The sequence below is a fragment of the Anguilla rostrata genome, chromosome 12 (assembly GCF_018555375.3).
Source record: "Anguilla rostrata isolate EN2019 chromosome 12, ASM1855537v3, whole genome shotgun sequence".
NCBI lineage: Eukaryota > Metazoa > Chordata > Actinopteri > Anguilliformes > Anguillidae > Anguilla > Anguilla rostrata.
This window is the reverse complement of record NC_057944.1, coordinates 15,339,559-15,351,046: the sequence shown is the minus strand read 5'-3', so window position 1 is coordinate 15,351,046 and position 11,488 is coordinate 15,339,559. Positions and strand designations below refer to the sequence as shown.

Genomic DNA, 11,488 nt, shown 5'->3' with positions numbered 1-11,488 from the left:
GAATAGTGTGTGGGGGTGTCAGGGACTGTTAAGGTGCCTGTCTCAGTATGTAGCCACATCAGGAAATCTCCGGTTTTGGTTTTAACTTTTTATTTGAATTGTCTTTTTATTGGGAACGTACAACAAAATACAATAGATAAAAATAAACCCACAAATCCCTGTGTAGTGCATTAGGCACAGGTCTTATGCGGTAGTGTAAATATGGTCCTATGTCAAAGGAAAGAAGCTCTGAGTTCAACCTTTTAAAGACGTCACTTTCCTCATTTCACCTCTTAGTCCCACCCTATCACTTTCACATAACCATCTGCTTGAAGACCCATACCTCCTCAGACTAACACCAACATCTGGCACATTTAGCAGTAACCTGCAACCCAGGTACACCCATTTAACCCTTTAAGGTGTAAGATCACAAACATGTGACTAGAATGTTTAGTTAAGAATGCTGATGTAACATTCACTACTGGTGAAATGAAAGCAATCTAGAAAGAGTTCTGACATGAAATTTTAAAGAAAAAAAAAAACATTCCAACAACCTATTCTTCAATGGGTTAAAGACAGCTTGTGATAGAATCGATGATATCCAGATACCAGTGACCCTGTTAGATTGGCATTTTCTGATGAAAACCAGGCAGAAATCTATTCTGGAATGTCTGCTGAGGAAGGAAATGTAGATATCACTTTCGCAACAAGAGAAGGAAACAATGAATGCTGCAGGCCATGTGCATTCACTCTCACTCTATTTCCCTGTGTCATTGGGTCATACAGAAATTTAATTACAGAGGTGATTGAGTGATTTAGAACAGAAACCACAACATCGAGGGGGCACGGGAGGGGAGGAGCCCATGGAACACAGGAGTCTGGAAGGAAATTAGACCCGTTGAGGCATGGTTGGCTAGGGTGTGGGTGGGCCATCCCAACTGTACACTCCTGTAACGGGTTCTGGTGGGAAGCCTCGGAACATTGGCATGTCACAGGTGTCAGGGTGGAGCAGGAAGCCACTGAAGGTGCTGCTGCTCTCGGAGCTGGTGTACATGCCGTTGCTCTGGGTGTCCCTCACCTGCAGCCATACCCGATCGCCGCGGTTCAGATGCAACACCACCAGCTGTGAGGCGGTTCCCAGGTTAGTGGTCTCAGTGGTCTTCACTATAGGTACAAAGTTATGGAACAGCCCAACCTTGAGCACCTTGTTGGAAGCAACTAGGTGGTAGCTGAAAACATATGTACCATTGACAGGGGCTGTGTAGATTCCGGCAGGGTCAAAGTGTCCTAGAACGTTGTAGTAGATGCGTGTAAAGGGCACTGGGAGGTTGGGGGCAGGGTAACTAGTGGCCAGCGCTGCAGAGAAGGCTGATTGGATGGCAGGTGAACAAGGCCCTGGCATTCCCATCATACCTTTCAGTCCCATGTCCCCCTTCTCTCCAGTTTCACCTTTCTCACCCTGAAGGCCTGTATCCCCCTTGCCCCCCTTAGGACCTGGGGGTCCCTGTGTTCCATTTATACCATCAGCTCCATCCTGGCAGTTACACGCCCCCTCCACTCCCTGCTCCCCTTTCTGACCGCCTGCCCCTGGCTGGCCTACAGGACCTATTTCACCTGTGTCACCCTTCTGGCCTTTAGCCCCCAGAGCTCCGGCTAACCCTGGCAATCCTCTTGGTCCTGCGACTCCAGGCAGTCCTGGCGGACCTGCCGGACCCTGGATGGACTCGCACGGTTCTTGGCACTGCCCTGGCTCCCCCTGAGGCCCCTGCTCCCCAGAAGGTCCCTCCAGACCCGGGTCCCCCTTGTCCCCTGCAAACGGAATGCAGCAGAGGTGAGCGGGTGATCGCAGCACGAATGCTTTATGAGTGCAGGCATGACCTTTCTCTGGCTTTGACTCACCCTTATAGCCACGCCCTCCCTTTGGCCCAGTGAATCCCATGGGCCCAAGCCCTCCCTTCTCTCCTTCATCTCCTTTCTGTCCTGAAAGGGAGAAAGGGCGATGGGAAGGACACATTCACGCACAGAATTTTAGAGACTTTAACTGCATTTTTTTTGTATTTTGTGTTATAAAATAGGGTAAAGTTCAATGTCATATTGAGACGGTGTTTGTTTAGTCACTGGGTGATTGGGTTGTGTGAGTATGGATACAGCGCAGTGGAGATGTGCTCTTACCCTTGAGGCCTGGTCGACCCCTGAATCCTGGCGGTCCATGGAACCCGGTGAAGCCCCTTCTCCCTGGGCTGCCTGGACTCCCTGGTAAAAGAGGGAGAGAGAAGGAGTAATGGCAGAATTCTCTCCAAGTAATGTAAAACAAACCAAATCTAGATCCATGTCTACTGACAGTCACTGAACACTGCATGAAAAGGACTGTTAAAAATGTATTTCAACCAAAACACGTTTTCAAGGCATACAAATCACTTTCTAAGTCATTCATTAAAACTTGCAAAATAATCTTGGCCTGCCATTGCCATGATTGGTATCAAAATGAGGCCAAGTTACAACAAACAATATTGGCTATCTTAGCTCACACAAATTAAACAAGCTCTACTCCAAAGCAATGTTACCCAGTGTTTCCTTTATTAGTTCAAGTAACTTGGCCCTTTTTATCTTACCATCTGAATTGTAATAATTCAAAGTTTATGTGTCACATCAAAATGTGGAAAAAAAACACAGGAATTGCAGTACTTCTACAATGCATCTTCATCGCAAAATGGCCACAAAATGTAAGCCACAGGGGAAGGAGGAATATGTACCTGGAAGGCCCCGGTCCCCCTGCTCGCCCTTGGGTCCGACTGTGCCCTTGCAGTGAGAGCAGATGCAGTACCAGGGCACACTTTCGATGGGAGCTGGTTCCGGACCCCCAAGCAACATATCGCAGAATGACATGTCAGGTTCCATCGAGGGGGGCGGATCCAGCGTCAGGTCATAAGAGCGCACCTTTCGAGTCTGGTTTTCTCGTGCTTCAGACATTGCCATACTTTGAAAGACGGAAACCCAGAGCAACAGCCCAAATGGGGTCCATGTCACCTGGAGACAGAATGGGGGGAAAGAGAGACAGAGAGAATCTCTCACTTTAGGCCAGAGTTGGAAAGTCCAGAGGTCAGAAAGTAAAAGTCTGTCCTGCCATGTGTTTCTTCCACCCAGGAACTCAGCCAGCTGATTTCACATAATTACTTCTACCTCCTGGCAGAAGAATTGTGCTAATTAGCAAATACAGGTGACTGGAACTAAATACTGGGGAGGACTTTTACTTTCTGAACCTGAACGTTCCACCTCTGCTTTAGGTACAGTGTATAGTGAATGATATTCGTACTCATGTACAAGCACTATGTATTTAGTTATACTCTGTAATCAAAATAATAATTATCTAAATAATTATCATTTTCAAGGGACAAAAGAAAAGAAACACTATAGTTATATGAAGCATGCATTACACCAAAAACTAGTGTCAAACTATTCTCCTATGACCCGGCAATTCATTTTTGTCTTCTATAGGTGTTATCTCAAGAACCATATGCTCAACTATGCTGAAACCTACTCTACAAGGGACATTCAACAAAAATGTAATAAACAATATTTATGAAAATATTTTCACTGCACTGTTTGTCATCCAAGGCACGTATTATGTGAAAACACTAAAATATGTATTCTGCCAGGTCTCAGGAGGATATTGAATATTAATATAAATTAAATATATTATTCTCAAAATATACTGAATATAAAAATAAGTAAATTAAGGGTAAAAGCTGGGAGTCTGAATTAAATTATTTCAACCATGGTCTCTTCGAGCACATTGGGTCTATTCCAGTGTGCTTAGCTGGAGTTTAATCCTCAGGTTTAAAGCTTTATACCACAGATCTGCATTATAATTGGAACAGCTATCCAAAGCAGTATATACTGTTAGCTGTTCCAGTTTAATACAGTTCTGTGATCAAGACATTTCAACCTGATGTTTAAACTCCAGCTGAGGAGACCGCAAGTGACCAATTATGTTTCAGACTCACAATAATGTAACAATAAATCTGCTATTTTAAATATATAACATGATAGATGCATTTATACTGAATGTCCTTCAGGTAATAATGGTTAAGAGGAAATGTTGAAATATAGCCATATGAAGTAAATAAGTAGGAATTCCAATTTATATCATTATTAATAAGCCAGTTTAGGAGAGGGAAAAAAAACGCTTCACACTGTGTGCGGGGATTCCAGACTTCTAATTTATACCCATAATTTGCAGTTAGTGGTGTGAATAACGAATCTCTGATCTGTACGTTCACCTGAGTTATGTTAATTGAAATGTCATTGTTAGATTGTTTGTAAAGTTCTTCGAATATAATGATAAGATTCTGTACAATACAATTTTAAAAATCATTTTGTTGTAATTTTTTAAATCAAAAATCAGTTAAACATAAATGTAAAAAGGCATTTTTTCAGTATATTCATTGAATGCACTAGAGAGAAGGTCATTGTTCTTTTAACTTAATGATCAGTTAGACTATCAGTTAGACGTTCTATAAGTGTTTTATTATTATTATTATTATTATAGAACCAACATTTAGCACACAGATACTTTCAATGAACACCAATATTAAAAAATATACATACATGCATTCCCTTGACCCATATACAGAGGTCTGCTAAGCCACCTGGAGACACCATGTCCCTGACATTTGGCCATCCTTCACCACTCTGTGCCAGATAGTGGCCATCACACTTACCGGTCCTGCAGAGCTTTGCATCATCTTCATCAAAATGAGATGGAGTGAACACCAGTTACCAGGAAATGTTTAATTTATACACCTCATCTACAGTGTGACTCCGCCCCCTCTGCTATTCTCACAAAGACATACTGAAGAGGAATAAAAGCCTTTTGTGTAATGTCAGGAAACATGGACTATGTCTTTCCCATACGTGTGTATAATGACCTCACCAATACCTCCAACAAAAACCATAATAGATTGAAGAGGGAAAAAACTCTCATGTTTGGGTCCATGGTATTACAGAAGCAACTATGACACCTCTGCTACACTCCCATACTCCCAAACTGACACCTGACCATATTCAATGGAGTCAGGTGGTTTATTTCTATGTTCTTTGCAAAGAATGGCCATATGGCCTGGTTATGGTCACTTTTCTCAAGGGGGGTGGGGGTGGGGGATGGAGGTCACAAATTGTGGATTTCTTCTCTATTTCAAAAGAGCTGTTTTGAACCCAATGCATCTTGGACATATTGTCTGAAAATTTCAAAAAAGGAGAGAGAAGTGAATGTTTTTCCTCTGTGTGCCACTATTAATTCCCCAGCCTAACATATGTACTGTTTGTTTAAATGATTATTAGATCCTGGAAGTTTTGTTTTTTTCAGGGAAAAGGGTGGTAACTGAGAAACATCTTCAGTGTTCCCATCCATCTAGCAGCTGGGCTGAAACCAGCACCAGGACTGGCATGGAAGGTGGGTTTGATCCCTGCATACTCAGTGTGCAGGGAAGACATTTTGCAAACAAACAAGCCCCTATAGAGGGATCCCTTAACCTGTTGTGCCTTCCACGTACTGAGGAGAATAAGGACAGATGCTGCACCCCGGATGATGCCCTGTGGGGTTGGGGAGGTGGGGGCTCTGGGGAGGGAGATCTGGGACCAGAGTCACCCCAGGCTGTGGAACCAGAGATCACTTCATTCACATAGTCTCCATAATATATCAAACACAAACTGGAAACCTGAGACCCTGAAACAAGGTCCGGCAACAAAGAGATAATGTAACCTTAATGCCTACACCCAATGCCTGCCCTCATTTCCAGAAGATAAGACACAACCTCAACCCATTTAAAGACTGTTCTTACTCATCCTTGTCCCATATAATTCTTTGTATTTTGTCAATCAGAATATTACTAATTCCACATGCCATACATGCAAGCTTGAGATCTTCACTATTTAATGCTTTGTAAGGAAGATGTTTGACCATTCCTTCATAGATCTATGACAACAACACAGGCCACATGGTTTGTCCTTTCAATTACATTTTGAAGGGCAATTTCAAATAAGGGATACATTTCAACCCAACAGGCAAAACAGTCCCAATTATAAATTGTTACTATGAGTAAATATTGTACTTTAGGAGTAGCATTGAAAGACGTAGTAGTGATAGCAGAAGTACAGGAATTGTCAAGTTTGTCCAAAACATTTGTTTAAAAAAATAACTGCACAGTACTAGTTTCAGTAGGCTATTGTTGTAGCCTACCTGTTCGTGTACATATTTTATATTTTGATCATATTACTCTATATTTAATTCAATTGTTTTATTTATGTTTATTTTGTAGCTGTGTAAAACATCATACAATTATTTAAATGTATTCGCATCGAAATCACCATAAACATGAACAAGTTCCATAGGTGGAAAGTCTAGGGGTCAGAAAGTAAAAGTCCTGCCATGAGTTTCTTCTACCCATGAACTGAGCCCAGTGATTTTACAAATGAGTTCTACCTCCTAAATGAAGAATTGTGCTGATAAGCAAATCCAGGCGATTAGAACAAAATAATGGGCCGGAATTTTACTTTCTGAATCTGGATTTTCGAACTCTGCATTCAGCCACAAAAGTCAAACCCAGGACCTGCTTTTTTATCAACATACGCATCGATCTAAAGATATGTCTACACAGGTAGTACAATGCTAAAATGTATAACTTCATAGAAAATCAAATTGTTGAGACTGACGAAAAATAAAGACGATTTGTAATTTCTTAAATTTGCACAAATTAAATTATACAGTAGTTTATCATCCACTGATATGTTGCTAAATTTCCGATTTCATTCACCTCGTGACCTTCCTGTGTGTCCCTGAATGTGCATGAATGATCTACAACTGTTTCAGCGATGCTCAGTATAGCGGTATTGAGTAAATGAGTGTTTGAAAGTCGTCCCCGCCTGGGGGCGCTAACTCCGTGATATACAATACTTGTCTCCAGGGTGATTTTGTCGGGATGGCGGCGGCAGCCGGTGTTGAGGCCGTGGGCAGATGCCTGGAAGAATCTTCTGATAGCGAACCGGAGCAAGAACCGGGGTCACCACAGAAATTAATCCGGAAAGTATCCACGTCTGGCCAGATCCGAAGCAAGGTAGCTACTTCATAAACAAACTATAAAGAAACAGTTTCAAACACGGTAGCTAGCTGACATGCTAGTTAGCGCTCTGCTAGGCCAGTAGGATGCCTCGGGCTTGGTTTTTCTGCTTATCCGTGCTCCTGTCAGACATGCCGAGACTTAAGACATGAAAAGTAATGGCTTTAGTTCTTGGCAGCCGTGAGGTATTATAACGGTTTTGCAAGGGGTGTGGATTAGCGGTTAATTTGTTCAATTGCACAGAATTGATGAACAGATCTTTCGCTCGTGGAGGATAGCTACAGTTTAGTTAGATGTCATATTGCACTACTAACTTGCAAGCTCGCTAGTATTCAACGACAGACGTTACAAACTGACTTAGATTTCTGTTAATTCTTTTATTTTATTTTTTTCTTGGTATGATGCGAATCATAATTGAATTTTTTGTGTACGCAATGTTAGCTACCTTCCCGGTCAGTTACCTTAATATTTTAAACAGCACGGTATTTGCTAACTTTTTATTTTTGATTTCTACGTTGTGCAACGTGAACAAACTGGCTGGTTCGAACGTTAGCTTACGTCTGAAGTTAGCTAAGGGTGTCTCTAGTTGGCTAACTGCTTGTCATATGGAATCACTATAATAAGATTATTTTATTTTCGTTGTTTAGGAATAATGTAGCTAGTGATGTGTGTTTAGGCTATACAGCAGCTTAACAGGGTGTCTGTCGTCTGGTTTGCCAACAAGAAATCTAGCTATGTATGCATTATCAACTGTGTTCTTTAACTGAGCTCGAAAGATGAGTCCTGTTCTCTGTTACTTTAACTTGGAAAGATAGCGGTATCCTCACCAACATTTTGGTTTATCAACAGCAACGTTAGTGCAGGGAAAAGCGGTATTGTGAAGTTGTTAATCTGTGCTACGGTAATCACGTAGATATGATTATTTTACTTATTTTGTGTTTAAAGGGCACATGCACAGTGTTTCTCTACAATTTTGCAAGTACTGACGTGTCTGACATTCAGCAGCTGTATAATCCAGATGTTTTCGACGAGAGATGTAATAATCCAGTCACCATCTGACCTAATGCCTTTAGGTTGTATTGTGAGTCTCTGCAAATGTTTGACATGAAAGACCACTTGTTCGGTGAACAATGCAGTCGAGGTTTTCCCTTCTAATGCTCGCAGCCTGTATTAGGACAATTATGCCCTCCTTGGTCGGCACAGAACGAGTCTAACAGACATGTTAAAACGGGAAGAAGCAGGAATGGAAGGATGTGATGCTTATTTGCAGGATTCGAATATGTACCGTTCTAACATCAAGTCATATTCATTATCTTCTACGTATCAAATACGTTCATTCTCAGTCAGCATTCTTGTACGAACGGAGCAGCACTTTCTTAATAGAAATAAGCTTCTTAATTTGTTTTGTGTGCACTGAAGATGGTGTATGCATTTCAGAATTTAAATCATAAACTATGACGAGTGTTCCATCATTTCTGTGCTTGGAAGATACACTTGATTGATAGTCTGCTTTCAGGTCTTTGCATCACTGCATAATATTCACTGTATAAATTCAGTTATTGCATCGGGGCGGTTAGCTGTGGAAGAAGTTGCAGATGCCAAACACACAGCAATGCCAAATGTGGTGCTTTGGTAGTTTAAGTGATATTGCTGAGTGCGCGAAACATCTGTCAAATGGACTTCTCCCTAACTTTGGAACCACTGCTAGACTTCTGAATATCTGCATTTTAAATGTTAAATCTTAGCATTTCCTATTTAGCTACATTTGCAGAAGAGCAAATGTGACTATGGGCATGAGGATGTCTGACATCGGAATAGGCAACCCTTTTTTTTTTGGAGTGCTGGTGATGTTCCGTGGTTTTCGTTCCAACCAAGCTTGAATTCAAGAGCTTGATTAGTAAGATTCTGAACGTTGTATATGGGGTTTTTGATTGGAAAAAATTTGTATCACATCTGACACTGACTGTGTGTATTGACACTATAGAGGCCAAGCATCAAGACTTTAATATGATGGAATAACCTGTGTACTGATGTGCGTTGTTGTGGGTGCATGCATTTTCTATACGACAAGTGGTTGTAAAACAAAATTGGTTCTTCCCCTCGCTAGGAATCGATTACATTATGTGATCGCTCGATCTGTGAAAAAATTGAAAATCAGCATCCCTTCTATTTAGGTACATCACCTGCGTTTATGTGTGTATTCTCTGTTTCATGAAAACGTTTTCATATCTGTGATAAATTATTAATCACTCCGTGCAGGTGGTTAAGAAACGCAGTTAAATTATGGATCATATGTGTCTCAGAATTTTCAGTCGTATGTTCCCTCGGGACAAACTGAGGGTGGAGCAGCCGTATTGTACTTGGCTGATTAACGGATTGTACCTGCACCTGTTGTCTCAAAATGGAATCCCCTACCAAAGTTAGCAGATTCAGCGTGTGAAGGTGGAGTGGAACTGGATTTTATTGCAGACCAGATTGTGGTGATGAAACGTGTCTTCTTTATTTGGTTATGTAATAGAATCCCATATTTCAACAGGGCTTTCCCTCATTAATGACTGGCTCATAGTGTGTTTTGTCATGGCACTGCTTTCAGTCATAGTGGCCAGCGCGTGGGTTAGGCAGTGTTAAGGCTGTTTTCTGAGACTGGCTCTCTGTCGCCCCCTGCAGACCATCCTGAAGGAGGGCAAGCTGATGAAGCAGACCAACTCATTCCAGCGCTGGAAGAGACGCTACTTCAAGCTGCGCGGGAGGACCCTGTATTACGCCCAGACCGCCAAGGTGTGTGCGTGTGCGTGTGCGTGTGTGTGTGTGTGTGTGCGTGTGAGTGTGTGCGTGGTTGTGTGTGTGTGCGTGCGTGTGCGTGCATGCACGTGCGTGCGTGCGTGCATGTGTGTGTGTGTGTGGGGGGGGGGGGGGAGTCCATTATTACACCCAATTTCCCAATATGTGTATGACTTTCACTGCTTCCAAATTTCTGTGTGCATGACACGGTGTTTGTGAGGATGGATTGAGGTGTTCTTTGGGTATTGACTATGCCGTTCCAGAGTTCTCCGTCCCCAGAATTTTTTAACAGAGTGGTGCTGAGGAAAGGGGGGAATTTAATGGCACCTTAAAAGTCATTTCCTGCATTGTAGGGCCCTAAAAACACACACAAAAAGCAGTCCGGCAATTCGTGTTCAGAAGACTTGTAGGCCTGCACTTTTTCTGAATAGATGCTAAAGAAGGACTCCAAAATATTGATGTATTTATAAAATGTATTTAAGAAAATAAATATACTGAAAGTGAAGGATGAATCTTTTTTGTTGGGTACCTTGTTGGTGCATCTGAAAAAATAAAATGTGAAATACAGAATTGTCATTTATTATGCAAAAGTAAACAGTGGTTAACTTGCCATAATTAAGTGTTTGAGTGTTCCATTGCTTTAAGCCCGGAGTAATTGTAAGTAAGTAATACTGAGGGCAGGAACAAACAGTGGGCAATGTTAAGACACAGCAGCTGGAGGCAGTGCCCTGCTGCTGGTGGGTTAGAGGTTACCGTTTGTTTAGTCTTTCTGGAGGCCTGATAAAGGTCCTACTGTAAAAGGTCCTGCTGTAAAACTGATAACTTTTCTCTGGAAGGTTTTTTGATTGTATTTGCAGTGTTTTTTTTTTTTGGTCCATACATTAAATTTTTTTTGGTAATTTTTAGTCAATCATCTTTGATGAAGTGGACCTGACGGATGCCAGCGTGGCTGAATCCAGCACAAAGAACATCAACAACAGCTTCACTGTGAGTCCGTCCCTGCCCGTCTTTCACTGTCTCTCTCTCTCTCTCTCTCTGGGCTCTGCTTCCCTCTCCTCTTCCTTCCCAGTGTGGGCGTAGGTGTCACCTGAGTGAGTGAGTGTGCGCTGTGTAAACAGTGCAGTGTACACGCATAAATGAGTGTTTTAACTCGCTGTGTGCAGAGCGTTAGACTGAGAGAGGGCTGCTTTTATGGAATCTTAATGGGCTGCCAATTTGTCAGGACTAATGTGCCTTGCAGAGTCGTTTAGGGCAGACGTACCTACCCACTCATCCCTAACGGGTCTTCATAGTTGGGTCTGCTCAGGAAGAGCACAGTGAATGCTGCAGGAGTGGGGTGGCTTTTGTGCACTAGCTAATGTTTGCATCCTTTCATTCCTGACTGGTAGAGAAAGACCTGCAAACATGGCTGCAGACAGCAGTTAAGGGAGATCAAAAGCTTAAGGTAATGGATTTCATGTCATGCAACCTAAAGCTGCCATTATATCAGAGTGCTGAACACTGTCTCATGAAAATGTCTGCAAAATACACGTGTTTTGTGGCTGTAAGTCTAATGTGCGGCTTTGAATGCAGTTTAATGTGGCCTGTGAAGGAGGAGAGGATGATTGTGATAT

At 42.2% G+C, this 11,488-nt stretch overlaps 2 protein-coding genes across 3 annotated transcripts in view; one reads left to right on the top strand and one right to left on the bottom strand.

Annotated features, from left to right (window-relative positions):
* Positions 1-73: 73 nt before the first annotated feature.
* Positions 74-4,758, bottom strand: LOC135235677 (collagen alpha-1(X) chain). The gene is made up of 4 exons (XM_064301433.1): positions 4,701-4,758; positions 2,733-3,006; positions 2,152-2,232; positions 74-1,959 (listed from the first exon to the last, which is right to left on the bottom strand). Exons 1-4 carry the CDS (start codon positions 4,728-4,730, stop codon positions 893-895), a joined length of 1,452 nt encoding a protein of 483 aa, XP_064157503.1. The 5' UTR covers positions 4,731-4,758; the 3' UTR covers positions 74-892.
* Positions 4,759-6,912: 2,154 nt separating this feature from the next.
* LOC135235667 (diacylglycerol kinase delta-like) overlaps positions 6,913-11,488 on the top strand; it is a 29,863-nt gene continuing 25,287 nt past the window's right edge. For both annotated transcript variants that reach the window (XM_064301406.1, XM_064301405.1), the window contains exons 1-3: positions 6,913-7,091; positions 9,762-9,872; positions 10,782-10,862. In XM_064301406.1, coding sequence (XP_064157476.1) covers positions 6,957-7,091; positions 9,762-9,872; positions 10,782-10,862 — 327 coding nt within the window. In that variant the 5' untranslated portion in view covers positions 6,913-6,956. The remainder of the gene's footprint in view (positions 7,092-9,761; positions 9,873-10,781; positions 10,863-11,488) is intronic.